We start from the raw sequence: 15,266 nt of genomic DNA, 5'->3' as shown, positions 1-15,266 counted from the left end.
TATTGATGACTATATTTGATATATTTATTTTATTTTTAGCCATACTTCTTTGTTATTGTGTTTCAACTTTTTATTGTGTCTTTGCCTTATTTAAGCTATATATTTTTTTACCTCGTAGTTAACTAACATTCGAAAATGTGAAGATTCCTAAACAGTTAATATAAATGTTATATCACCATATTGATCTTCTTTAGGAACTAAAATGTTTCATTGTTTATTCCCATTGGTGGGACTATGGCATTATAACGTACAAACGTGGTGAATGTTCATTATTTACTTGTGTTCTGATGTTCACTAAAGTAAAAGTACATTGGACTGTGTAAACTATCATACAAAATGGAATTTAGAGTCTGTGTGGAATCTATGAGATAAAGTTGGAGATTTATTTACTTTTGCAAATAAATCCAGTTTTAAACCAAAGAGTTGTAGTAACTTAGATGTTCCAAATCTTTGGAATAATAATCAATTGTGTTTGGAACCACATCAAACACTTAGGGCAAATGACTTTATTTGGACAGAAAATAATCTGGAACTTTTCACATCCCTCTTATCTTAACTTTGATCCAATATTTGTTCTTTTGCAGTGATATATGGGCTGTATTGCCCTTCATACCAATAGCAGTACAATTCACATGAAGAAAACTGACTTTATTGACTTTTTCTTAGCCTATGCAACTGTCCATGTCTTGCCATTTATGCATTCAGATCCAGTAAGGAGATTATCCTGAAACATTATTACTTATTGTAAAAAATAGACTTGTTGCGCAATTATTTATGGTTGCAGTGAGGAGTCATCATTTATATATTATATATTTACAAGTTATATAGTCAATTATTTACATATGACCCGGCACTTTTCATATCACAAATTCCCTTCTTAAACAGTGGTATTTCCATATAGTCATTATCAGATGAAAAGATTATTATTGATTATTTGGAAGAAAGACCAAGTAGTTTCCTTTTTTTGTTGTTTTTTGTTGATAATTTTTCAACTTACATTGGATTCATCCAATACTCCAGAAAAGCAACATTTTCAAAACTATTTTGTGGAATATTTGCCCAATTTGGTGAACATTTTTCATATTTCGTCGGTGGAACTTGGCCTAAGGTGTTTCACATCTCCACCCAAACTACACCACAATGAATTAACTTTTGACATCCCAGCTGGACTGATAAGACTATAGATTTTGCACAATGTGAATGTACATATAGAGCATAGGATGGTATTCCGCTGAATGGCAAAACAAAAGCAGACATTGAAGATTGTATCACCAGAACAATATCTTCTGCATATCTGCTTTATTCCTCTCTTCCTCCATCACACAACGTACCTCAGCATTCACTACACTGCCCTCAATATAGCCAGCCCCTCTCCCAAGCAATAGCTACTCACAGATCAGAGACATCCCAAATAAAATAAACAAAGACACATACGTGAGCAAAAAGGCAAGTATTTCAAAATATAATTCAATAACATTAGCAATAAAAATACTCAAATGTGTCATCTTTGTAGGAAACCTACTATTCATCTATTATAAAATAATAACACACCTCTTAAGGATACAAGAAAACATCCCAGAGGTCCATGCATTGTGTATGGCTATGGAACTCTTCAGTGACTTCTAATGCTGGCCATGCCAGCTACCATCCTGCCACTTGGCCCAAGAGCTGAGCAACAAATTACTGTACAATTTGCCCACACATTGTATGAGGTACGGTCGTTTATTGCGTGATCACTTCTGGCATCACCAGGGTCTGTGTGTTAGTGCGGTTGGAAGATGACTTCAAATACACATAGGCCAACAGCTACTCATTTACTAACATGCCAATAATGATCACATCATTTTCATTGGTATCATTTTGGATGTATAAGAACAAGTGGTCCTTGAATGCTCTTGATATTAATTGAATAGGAGAGTGATAACAAATACAAGATGCAGCCCTGGATACCTGTAAGTGATGTCCTGCCCTTATATAGTCATAAACAAATAATCTGGTATCAGGCACAATGGGTTCATGGTTTGTTCGTTTGAGGAAATTGTATTAAAATACTAAAATAAGTATATAAGGTTCGATATTAGGCTTGATTTATAAAACGCCCTCCATAGGGAACTTCTGTATGCTTTGGTATTTACTGTAGTACGTGTGCAGATGTACATATAGTACAATAATAATACAATAAGTTAAATAATAGTAATATGTTATGCAGAATAATTTATAGTGAGAGTGACAATAGCATCAATAATAGCAATAAAAGCAACAGAAGCAGCACCATGCTATAAGAGAAATAATAAATTGTGAGAAATTGATGGCAAAATATTGGCTTAGACATGTATTTGAAAATAAAACAAGGAAGATTTTATCTAAAAAAATATAAAATATAAAGAACATAAATAAATATATATAAATATATTTAAAAAATATAATACATTTCAATTAAAATGAGAGAAAGGTGTAAACAGAATGGTCTAAGTTCAAAGAATGTGATGGCATTCTCTGAATAGTAGGTATATGTAGGATCATTGTGTGATATTGGGCCAATTGCCCAGTGTTGTCTGTGATATTACAGCATGTGTGGCAAGTTCAATATCCTTATATTTCACAGTAGGAGGTAGAGCGTTGAATATATCATTAGAGGCAGGTGAACTGCAGCGACTGATGTCAGCATTTTATGATTCTCACTTCAATTTGCAAATCAGTCCAAATTCACCTAAAATTCACTGAATAATTTAAGTTGGCAAATCAGGCTAATTACAGTGCATCAGCATACAACTTATTTAGAATTTTTAAAAAAAGTACTGGGTGATGACTTCAGGCACACCATTGTAAGCCAAGTGACATGAATAAAATGGCGATGCTCAAGTGCGTAGTATGTAAGTGTCAGTCAAGGTCACCGGGGAACAAAGCTTGGAACATCAGCCCTGATCATCCTATGGAAAGACAATTTATTCTTCTCTGGGAGAAGTACGCAAGACCTGACAAAGCAGATGGCACTTCCAAAATAAAATGAACATATTAATTGCAATCTAGTGCTTCTGTCCTTGCTGCTGCTGATGATGATGATGATGTACAAGTTGATTGCTCTGGTATTGAAGCTGCACCTGATAACATTTGTGAAGTGCAATCTGTAATTTCCCAGTCATTGTCACTAAATTCTACTATAAAATTCCAAACCTGCTATTCCAAGTGGCTATTGCTGCCTATCATCAGCGCAGAATATACTAGAGAGAAAAATACAGCTGGACACATCCTAGAGCACTCTCCCTAAATGTACACTTAGCAAAAATGATAGTTTTAGAAATTATGATTTTCAAATTTGTTAAATCTATTTAATTACGGGAATTGATGGCTTATGTATAACCGATATGGCAAGTAGCTATTCACTATAATTAAAAAAAAAAACTGTACCCACTTCAACAGCCACCACAAAAAAAAACTCTTTTTGATCTTTTAAGTATCCTCTTTAGTTTACACTAGCTGTGTTATGCTGCATACTACACTCACAGAGATTGTAGATGGCTAAATGGAAGTAAGTGGGGTGAATCAAAGCCAGGATTCCGGAAACTAGAGTGAATCAAACAGAAAAATGATTTGAAAGCAGTTTTTTGCAGTATTCATGAATTGTGAGCCAAACTGCGCTACATCAAGGCGGACTGATTTTCTGAGTCTTTATATAACCCTGTATATGTAACGGATTTCACAAAAAATAGGGTTGTATCTCTTTAAAAACAGAGCATATTGTTCCAGACTGCAATTTAAATAAAATATCAATTGCATCATTTTCATTCCCAGTAAACCCATTGCCAGAGAGACCTGCCATGTATTGCAATGAGGAGATCAGTCTCATAAACCTAGAGATAGAATACAAGTAGTCCTATATGATAAAGCTATGTGTAGAGAATGGCCAGTGTTCTTTCTAAACAGGTGCAAACAGAGCAACGGCATGGCTTTGCCACTTAACCCCTTTATGGTAAGTATATGCTTTGAATGGAAATTTTCCTTTTCAGTCCAGACTTTTACAGAACATGTCCTACTGTAATCACTTAGAGTGACATGTACAAAACTATGTTGAAGGACAAATAGTCATAAAGTTCAAAACTATTTAAACTTTCACTAAGAGCATCTGTAGAGCTGGGACAGGTTTGAGAGTAGTATCACCTGAAGAGAGTGGCATTTCCATTTATATGGATTGTTGTGGAGATGTTCATGGTTTGAGTAGATACCCATCATATCTAAGGCACTTTATAGTCTTTTAAGTATTCTACTGAATGCTGAGTCTTTATTGCTGAATACCGATCTTATGGTCAATGGTCACAGAGCTGCTACATGACAGAGGATAAAATATAACGCTTTTAAAAATGAAAAGAAAAAACCTATCAACACTTATTGGCCCTTTACTAGTCTGGGTCTAGTTTCTCAGTTACAACACCTGGCAGGCCTCTCCAGCATGTTGATTATTTAGAGGAGGTGAGATACACGTTGTCTAACCTGTTTGTGGTGTTACCTGGCTGTCAGTCTGGCTGTGAAGGTCAGCTACAGTGATGGATGGAGAGGAGATGAGTACTGGGCTCTCTGCAGACACTTGTTTGATGGATGGTGCAGGACTGCAGCCAGAACGTGGAGCTATGGGAGGGACCTCAGCATGGGATGTGGATGGCTGAGGCTGTGTCTCAGTAAAGGTTACAGATCTCTTCTGATCCACTGCAGGAAAAAAGTAGAAGGGGCCATGATAAGGCAGATAAAATAATGACTTAATCCATGCATGTTGATTATGATGTGTGCAAAAGTGACCAAAGTCAAGACAATTCAAATATAAAACAACCAGGAATAGAATGTAGAAGCTCAGTTGTGGATTATAATCAGCTAACAAACATCAAACCAAACAGCTGTGTAGACCCTGGGAAGTTGAAATTATAATCCAACCTACATTTGCTTTCTATTAACTAAATCCCCAGTTGCTCCCACAGCAGACAGGAGCTAGACATTATTCTGTATCATGCATCTCAGCATTTCAAGCTGAAGAGAGTCAGACTCTGGCCTTCTTTCTGTACACACTTCCTAATTTACAGTGATATGCTGTTAAGTGATTGAGGAGGTCATTTAGGAAAGAATGTATTTGCCTCCAAAATGCACCCATAAAATACATGCCACAAAAATGGTGCATTTAAAGGTTTGCACATATCTTAAAGTACTCGCATCGCAAAATAGTATGTTAAACAGGTCCACATGAAGATATGTTTGAAGCGCATCAAGATAAGCTTTAGGTGTATCTTGATGTGGCAGCATACTCGAGACACCAGTCAACATCAGCTTAATGATGGTGTTTTAATGTATATTAAAAAAAAGAAAATAAATGTAAAAAAGCATGTTGTGAGGATACCGGGCTTATGTTTAACTCTTTTGCCCACAAAGCACTTGCTGGTCACCCCAAAGATAGCCTTATCTGCTGGATGAGGGTACCAGGTACTTCTTTGAGTTTGAAATCACTTGAAAGCAAACAACCAAAAAAGTACATGGGTAGCTTATTTTATATATAAAACGGAGAACACACACAATACAAATAATACAAGTAACAAAAGTCAAAGGGTTCACCGGACAAATAACCTACTAAATAACCCTACCTTAAGGGTGCTACATTCACCGTTTCCCTTGGAGCGATGATCCACCGTGGAGCAACAGATTCACTCCTCTACCAGCAGGGTAAGGGCTGTGTCCAATGTCTTTCTGCTTTTGACAGGTGCATGAAGTGACAAGGTCCGTAGAGATTTTGAAGCTATCAGTTTCTGGTAAGGTCCCAGAAAAGCCTAACAGGAGCTGTAACTCCAAGTCCGAATGGTCTCAAAGTACAAGATGACACACACGATACAGCAATATGTGCTCTTTGCATGGATTTAATACCAGTCTCCATCCTTGCCATACATTCAAACAAACGTTGAAATGCTGCACCAATTATAGTGGAGGTTTCAGCATTCTAGCCAATCCAGGAGAGGGGTTGACTGCTCTGAGCTAACCAAACAAGACTAGATTTGACCGAGCCAATGGGCAAAGATATTATGAGCATGCCCAGCTCATTTTTCACCTGATTGGTCATGAGGGCAGATCTCCCTTTTGGAAGCAGAACAGCTTCAACACAGTGACCACTACATAACAATGTTTAGCACCAGAGAATAACTGTGGTCACAGGGAGAAATGAGCCATCTAAAATTGGGATTCAAACACAATATACAGTAATCTGTAATTTAACAACTGTATGCTTCAGAATTTCCTCAAGACAAACATACAGACACACAGGACAGTATACAAAGGGATGATGACCCCATGCTAAGAAAGGAATGCAGTTGTTCAGTTGATCTAAAAATACTGTTATTAAGAAGAGAGTCACTTTGGATGTGGATGGAGAAACTGGTTACATTGAATCCAAGAGGCCTGAATGATGAGCTTAGTCTAATGTGTTCCTTAAAATAAATAAATTATATATATACATACATATATATATACAAGTTAACCCGTGCATGATACTCATGCATTCTAGTCAAATCAAGCTACTTAAGGTGTTAAAAAGGTTCTTGTCATGCATTTGGGCCATAGCCCAGGCCTCAACCACCAACCACTCCCCACTGTCACCCCCGGCAACCACCAACCACTCCCCACTGTCACCCCCGGCAACCACCAACCACTCCCAACTGTCACTTCTCCTTCAAGAAATATATATATATTTTTTTAAAATCTTTATAAACACTTTTAACAATTAACAAATTAAATTAACAAATTAAAAACATCTTAGTATACCAAATTTCAGCCCTTTCTGATTTTTTTTTTCCACACACACTAAGAATTTAGTAGGTCAGTGTATAACTCCGCCCAGCAGGTGGCGCTGCAGCTTGGTTTTATTTTTTCCACACACACACAGACAGACTAACACACGCCACTAGACATTTATATTATAGATAATATATACATATATATATATATATATATATATATATATTTACCCACTGTATGTACCGGGGGTCATCTAATGTATAGGATAGTAATTGATTTGTTTTTTAATTCTAAACAGTTATACACAATTAGTTATATATACAGTATCTATTACTCCTCAGTGTCATTTCATGTATAAAAATTATAGTAGCTGCAGCTGTTTTATTAAGTATGTTGCTTTAAAATGGCCTAAAAATAATGAAAAGGCCAATAGAAGGGTTAATAGTATTCCCACTAGGTATACCAGGCACGCTGTACCAATAATAGGGATACATTTATACCTATGGAACCTACCTGGCAACGTTTAAGAACAGTATAATTTTAACATAAACCATACATAGGGGAATACATTTTTAATATAATCTATATAGCCGTGGCTGGTGAGAGGGGATGTCAAGCAAGCTCAAAATTTAGGTTCACGGATATGCCTGGCATCCTGCTCTTACCACACATGCCCCCTCCCAAAATTAACTAAACACCTGTGCTCATAGCCTGGGCTGGTTACCACTAATGCAGTGGGATAAACAATGTGGGGTCCTCCTTCAAAAACCACAAGCAGCACCAGGCTATGACAGGTTTGGTTGATCATACGACAGAGGAATCCAGAATTTGAGAGCCCCCCACCCCCTTATCATAATGGGAAACGGCTGCAGCCTGTTTTTCACAGGCCCTAGGGGCTGTGAAAAAAATACAGGCCTCTACCTAGAAAAAAAATAGTCCACTGCCTGTAGCACTAGGCCTTCTGCTAACACCCCTGTGGGGTGCATGTTGGGGTAATTATGTTTAAAAGTCCAAAAATAGCACTTTCATGTGTGGCACTACTGGTCCCTACAAGCCCTGGCAGTCATAAACTACTCTAACCTAGTTTCTACTTGCAACTATTCTTGTAAGATCCTTGTATATAAGGTACCTTATATTCCTTTGATTATTCCAAACTATGCACCCCTGGTTCCTATAGTGCACTGCTTCTTATATGGCACTGCTATGTATAGCAACTTCTGTTTTGTATTGTATTCAGTATACTGTATGTATAAATAGGAATTTAGAAAGGAAGTGTGGCAAAATGAAATTAAAAACAGTAAAAAGTTATTTAAAGCACTGAGACATGGCTGAACCCTTCTTGTGTGACTAGGAAACCTCATTTCCCATTGAATTGTATCTGCCGTATCCAATGAAGAATAGGTTACTGATGCTGAATCCAAGCAAGCCCAGATGGAGTAGATGTTGTCCTTTCTAACACATACTCTGCTAGAAGAACACATTACATCACTCTCAAATGCAATACCATTCACACATACTAAAGGAACCTAACCAGCATCAACCTACTTCACTGTTCATCACATTCAAATGAAATGGACATAGTGAAATCCCAAACTATAACATTCTGCAGATATCTCAGTGTACCCAGACAAATTTGTCAGATATGACTGACCTTGCTAAATGTATGGTGTGTCATGAATTTGTCAACGCAGGACTCACAAAGCTTGATGACCATCCAGAGAACTGCAGATCATGGGGATCTACCTTTATTAAGTAATTTAACAATCTAAATATCACCTTAAGCAAGAACTTGAAAAATGGTTGTAACGAAGTCAAGATATGTAATACTCCTGCAGCAAGACACCAAATGGTATAAAAAGGCTGTTACTTTGTAGCCCAGATGTTGAATGGAAACATACTCCTCAAGAAAGTTGTAAACTTTCCCAGGATCTCCAAAAACGTTAATCAAAGGCTACAAGATCTTGGGGTTCTGCTTTTAGAACTAGAGTAAACCAAAACTGACCCACATTTACCAGGGCTAAGCTACAGCTTAAGAGTTGAACAACATACCATCCATAGTTAATGCTGGCAAATCATCTAATAAGGGGATGCTATCAGCAATAGACTTAAAGCAGCGATAAGCATGTGCAACATTTTGTGTAGGAATCCTACTCTTATTGTTTGGCAACTGGTCACACTCTATTGTGGGAATTCAATTGCTGTTGAAGTGCCACCTGACATCACTGCGATGTCTGGCTGTGCATATTGCCAGGCAATACGGTACAGAATCTCCTCTCATTTGACCAGGGCCTTATCTGTGTGGAGTTTGGATGCAGGGCCCTCATAAGAACGTTCTGGGCCCCCGGACACAGCAGTGCACCGGGGCCCCTATATATACAAAAAAAAAAAAAAGATTATATATATGGGTCCTGCAGGCCATGGGGCCCGTCGGAGGCAGCAAAAAAAAAAAAATACCTAAAAAAAAGAAGAAAATACTTACCTTGCGGTCAGCTGGCGATCCGGCTCCCTCCATGGTCTCCTCCTCCGTCGCGCTCCGCAATGGATGTCGGGCGGGCGTGATGACGTCACGCCCGACATGCACTGCAAGCGCCGCACGGAGGAGAAGACCATGGGGGGAGCCGGATCGCCAGCTGACCGCATGGTAAGTATTTTCTTCTTTTTTTTCAGGTTTTTTTTTTGCTGCCTCCGACGGGCCACCCTGGGCTGCAGGGCCCCCGGGCACCTGCCCATTGTGCCCAATGGGAAAGACGGCCCTGTTTGGATGTTCTCCCTGTGTTTGCGTGGGTTTTCTTCGGGGGCTCCATTTTCAACCCACACTCCAAAAACATACTAGTAGGTTAATTGGCTGCTATCAAAATTGACCTTAGATTGTCCTTGTGTGTGCTAGGGAATTAAGACTGTAAGCTCCAATGGGGCAAGGAGTGATGTGAATTCTCTGTACAGCGCTGTGGAATTAGTGGCGCTATATATATAAATAAATAAATGATGATTTTCTCCTCGTATCCCTATCAGACAGGAGGTAATATGAGCGGAGATTTGAGAAAAATCTCTGCCATGATGTGACACCTCATACTGTTCCGGAGATACATCACGACACCTCACGCCAAATTTAATTCCCCCCTATAAGTGTAGGAGGGGGTAGTTTAAGGCTGCCATCCACTGTCTTTACTATTCATCCATTTACAGCTCAATGTATCTCGTATACCTGTACACATATTGAGTGTATATTCACATTAAAACATATCAAAGAGCTCCTTGAAGGAATTAGTTATTTTGTGCAGAGAACATTGACTTTATGCGTCCTCTATCTTCTCAGTCATTGTGATGGGATAAGTTAAAGAGCAAATGTGAGTTGCACCACTCCAATTTGATTCACTTACATCACCGTCCCAACAACAAGCAGGAAATCTGTGGGTGACTTGCCTAACAGCAGTCATGCAGGACTAGCTCCACCATTTGTGGAGAAAGAAGAATGTTCGTATCTCCTAATCTTCGCTGTATACTACCCGGAAGAAGCATATCTGATATGACTGGAGTTTCAAGATTATCATTAAACAACTTCCCTCTTAGAAGACCTCTTAGAAGTGTTAATGCAGTTCAGGAAAGAAGATGTTGCCATAACAACTGACATCCAGCAAATGTTGTAATGCTTTGTGGTTAGAGAAGACAAATAAAAGTATTTGAGCTTCCTGTGGTACTGTTATAACAATGTACATGACAATGTCATTAAGTGCTAGAGACAGTACATGTTTTTGGTGACAGTCACCCACAGCCCAATAAGGGGAGGAATAATACTGATCTGATTGCAACTAATTCACTGAAAAACTTTTAGGTAGATGACGGCTAAAGTAAACTGGCCATGAGATGAAGCTATTGGTCTACTCATAAGGGCCCAAGACATGGTAGCTACTGCTAAAGTGAGGCTTCACAAAATAATCTCCAAATGTTTATTGAGGCATTTTACTTAGACCTGGTTGCTCTACACCTATTCAATGCAGCATAGGGATAAGTTGAGATCTATAGACTGATGCAGTTTATGAGAAACCATACACCAGACGTGGCATCCTGTAAACATAATCTGTGGCTCCAATCATTATACAAAGGAAGCCTTTATACAGGGCTTTTATCTGCAGATTCAAAAGACTAGGATTATTATTATTATTATTATTATTATCATTATCTCATATTTATAAGTTGCCACAAAAGGTCCACAGTGCCATACATTAAGTTTACAGTAGTATACAAAGCAGAGACTGCAACGATCCATAACACATTACAAAATACATTATTAAGCTAAACATAATAATACAAAAAACAGACATTTACTATATAACAGTTTACACACAAATAACTTAGCAATGCAGATCAAGTTGTAATGCCCAATGTGAAGTAGGCCTGGGCTCAAGAAATCAGGGAAAACAGGACTTGGGAAGCAGGCCTAGAGTTACAGTGGGTGATGCAATAGTAGGAAAACACGAGAAAAGAGGGTCCTGCTAGAAAGACCTTTCATCTTAAATATATATCACTACACTTAGAAAGTCAACAAGAAAAAGTCTCCATAGTTTTTAGAATAACTCCATGCTTCTATGTTATTGCAGCCAAACACAGAGGTGCTGAAGCAGAGTCAGACAAACGCCTGTTTACGCAGCGTAAATTTTTATGCAATTTGTTTGCATCTGACAGTTGCGCCTCTTTATGCTTCGAGAGGCAGGACAGGTGAAGGAAGGGGAGGGCAAGCGCAGGCAGTGTACAGTAAAGTTGGAAATGTGGCTTAATCTGACCTGAATACAGCCGTATATACGCTAATATCTATTGTGGCTGCTGAAGCAGTAAGGATCCTCCCAACACCCCTGTGCAGCGGTGTATTGGGGTAATACATCTGTAAAATATAGATTTTAGTACATTATTGCAGGTGTACTACTGGTCTCAGCAAGCCCTGGCACAAACTCACACTGAGTTATAAAATATGCAGTAGCAGCATATATTGTTAGAAGTTTTTGCAACAAGTATGTTAATGCAAATAATAAGAAAGAATAATAATGAGTCTCTTGGTATCGAAGATGATAAAGACTATAGCTGTCATTCTGAAGAAGATAATTGTAGTGGGATTTGTACTTCCAATGATAACAAATATGAGAATGAAGACAATGATGTATGTAGTTGTCACAACTTGATAAGAAGAAAATAACGAGGGTAGTAACCTCTTATGCAAGAATAAGCACAGATAAATGCAATGGATGAAGGAAGGAGTAGTTCTGACAGTGTAGAGTAGTTCAAAGCAAAACCTCTGGCTCAAACAGGCGGCAGTAGCCGTGGTTAGCTCTGTGTCTGGTGCTATGCAGTCTATAGCGGGTATCTTGTGCTTGCCATCTACACTGACCAGATCTGAAAACCTTGAAGGCTCTATAAACACAGATTCTCCAGTGACTCTCCTCTATAGGCTTTAACGTAGTAGAAGTATAAGAAACAGCACCAGCAGACACCTGGTGCACTGGAAATGGAACAGGCTATTTTGCAAACAATTTGAATGATTCCGAACTCACTCTGGACTGGACTCTTCTTGGACATCTGAGCTGACCCTAAACTGCTTCTAGATCTCTGGGCTGGAACTGGTCTCTCCCTGGACCTGCAGACTGGACTTGGATTTCCTAGGCACATCTGGCAGCTTATTCTCTGTGAGCCTGGCAGCTTTCTCTAGTAACCTGGCAGCTTTTCCTGATACATTTGCAGTTTATTTGGTAAGACTGGCAGCTTTCACTATAAGGTTGACATCTCTCTCTCTCTCTCTCTCTCTAAAACATACAGCTTTTTCTGAGACTTGCAACTCTCTTGACATCCCTTCTCATTTCCTAAAGTCTCTCTATGCTTTGGAGCACTCTGACAGAGACTTTTCTCTTTTGCATGCTCAGTGGATTTAGTTACACTGCTCTCTGTCTCAATTTGGCTCTGCCTGGTTAGGCATCAGTCCCAGCAATGGGAGCGCCTAACTCCTGTATGGCCATAGTTCTGTAATTCTCCTTCCTGTTTTCAGCCAAGCTCTCCATGTTTGACTGGCTCCTGGGCATCCTGGGAGGTGTAGTCTCCACCACCTGATGTAGCGTTGAAAAGCCCCCCTCTGCCGTTGTCTCCTCCTCTCCTGTCACTTATCTCCCAGGACCCAGCCTTTCTAGACAGGTGAGCACTGGATAGATAATTGTAACTTTAAGGGGCATATTCAATTGTTTGAATTTCCCGCAGAGTTACAAGTATTACCGTTATTACGGTAATACTAAGCCTGATTTCAGCTCGCAGCTCCCTGAGCCGCGAGCTGAAATCCAGCATGAAAGGTACCGTAATAACGGTATTTATGCGCACTATTACCGTAATGACGCTAATAGTGCACAAGTCGCGTTACTTTTGCCAGTAACGCTAACAATTGAATATGCCCCTAATAACGTTGTGTGAAGAAACAATGTTATTATGAGTACAATGGAGTAATCATTATGTCCATTTTTTACAGGTTTTACAATAAGAGTATTTTTTTACCTACAATCCAATTGTTGGTGTCACAAAGGGCTTTGTTTTTTTTCTTTGTTTTAGTCAATATTATTGTCCCCTAGCACAAGAAGAGGTGAATTTGCTGGCGCTATATAAATAAATGTTGATAATGATGATGATACCTCTTTCCTGGCTGGATGATATCACAGTTACTACATGGAGAAAAAGATTTCCAACAGTGTGACCACATATATTCACATTAAAGGTTATATACATCTGTGTTGACTTTTCCTGGCTCTAACAGTCTACCTTGTACATTTTCTAGTTCCACCATATTAAACAATGTCTACGAATTCTACAGAAAAAAGTGACAATTTATCACCCGAAAACCCCTCAGAGCAGTTTCAGAGGCAGGTACATAATTACGTCACTTCTTATCGGTAAACTCCGTCCACTCATTTTGTGCACCTACCCACTGATTGCTAAACTCATTTAATAGGGGTAGTCTATAAAATAGGACAATTGGGATAATCTATAAATAGGTGAAGTAGACAGAATGTGGAAATAAATTATGTTTACAATTGTGTTAAATATTAATCACATACAAAACAGCAACAGTCATCCTCATTTGAAATTGCTTGAATTATTTAAAAATTACTAAAATAAATAACCAATAAATAAATGTTAAAATAAATTAATAATATTTATTCATAATGATTCTTATTTTTTTTGCCATTTTAGAAATATATAATCGCTAATTTAATGGTATTTCAAGACATTATGAACATGACTCAATTGACATTAGCCTTTAAGTATTTTTAATATAGTGCTAATTTTATACTATTTTAATATATAACCATGTTTTACTCCAATTCCAGCCTGTCCACCTTTTATACAGACTCATGATGCATCTCATTCATCAAGGAACGTGAAACGAATGTAATGTGTGCTTTTTTTGAAAACGCACTAACATCAGACATACGCCCATTAAATACATTTATTAGAATGTTAGCAATGTCTCCTGTACATAAAATAAATTTTTACAGTTGCTTCGGATTGCAAACACATGTTGTAGCATGTATACCCAGCCATCATCACTAGCAATCAACACTTACACCAGACCTGTAGCTGGTGCAAGTGAAACGACAGACAACACGTAATCTTGAGATGCTCAAAGCTTGAATTGGTTGCTGCTGCGTGCGCTCAAGCTTGGCACCCCCTTACTGTACATTGACTACATGACCTCCCCATTATGCCACTGAAATCATAGACTGGTCTAAGGGTCCTTTGCGCTCGAAGATGTATTGGACATTGCTGCGTTCACTGGTGTATGGTCTGGTTCTGGGCATGCACAGTGTGATTTTACACTAAATATGGCACATATCGGCATTTATGTTCCTTGATTATTCAGGCCTAATGTGTCTAACTGGCATGTTAGGTACCTTAATGATATAAGAAAATACAGTTCCACATTTCAATTAAAAAATAGAACCAAACCTGTTTTTTGATCTTCCTGACCTATCTGCTTGGCCCGGGGCTGTATGCTCCTGCGAGTTGTTGAGAGTCTTGCCCCATGCCGACTTCTTGGTTCAGTTTGAGTTTTCTGACGTGAGAGCAAAGGCCTTCGTAGCTGAACCAGGTGAGAAGGAGAGAAAGCCCCCTGTTACACCGTAATACAGGGGAGATATTAACATTCAGGAAGATTCAAGCTCATGTATGCCATTGGGCACATGTGGTTCTTTGAACCTTGAGGTCAATAATAAGCTACTTGCATATTTGCGTTGTCTGCATGGTCAACTAGACACAGTTCCACCTGTAGAGCATTGAAGATTAGACTCTGTCATAGTTGTGCTATTTGTAGTCATAAATCCAGAAGGTTTATATAGCTCCTGCCATGCTTGGCAAATCTACAGACAATATTAATACAAAGCACAAGCACAACATTATATGAAAATAACAGGTTTAAGGGTCACTTTACTTATGGTGCCAAACCAATAACAGAGTTTTAATCAGAGATGTTTAAATGC

The 15,266-nt window shown here is 38.5% G+C and overlaps 1 protein-coding gene across 28 annotated transcripts in view; it reads right to left on the bottom strand.

Moving 5' to 3' along the window:
- UNC80 (unc-80 subunit of NALCN channel complex) overlaps positions 1-15,266 on the bottom strand; it is a 157,723-nt gene that overhangs the window by 3,194 nt on the left and 139,263 nt on the right. For 18 of the 28 annotated variants that reach the window (XM_075180285.1, XM_075180290.1, XM_075180305.1 and 15 more), the window contains 2 exons: positions 14,737-14,899; positions 4,505-4,701 (listed from right to left, as the gene is read on the bottom strand). In XM_075180285.1, the coding sequence (XP_075036386.1) occupies positions 4,505-4,701; positions 14,737-14,899 (360 nt within the window). Of the gene's footprint in view, positions 1-3,504; positions 3,565-4,488; positions 4,702-14,736; positions 14,900-15,266 lie in introns of those variants that run through there. The other 10 variants (XM_075180288.1, XM_075180296.1, XM_075180307.1 and 7 more) reach the window with 4 other exon arrangements.

The sequence above is a fragment of the Mixophyes fleayi genome, chromosome 7, assembly GCF_038048845.1.
Source record: "Mixophyes fleayi isolate aMixFle1 chromosome 7, aMixFle1.hap1, whole genome shotgun sequence".
In the NCBI taxonomy this organism is placed as follows: domain Eukaryota; kingdom Metazoa; phylum Chordata; class Amphibia; order Anura; family Limnodynastidae; genus Mixophyes; species Mixophyes fleayi.
The sequence above is the reverse complement of the archived record's forward strand: the minus strand, read 5'-3'. Positions and strand labels throughout refer to the sequence as shown.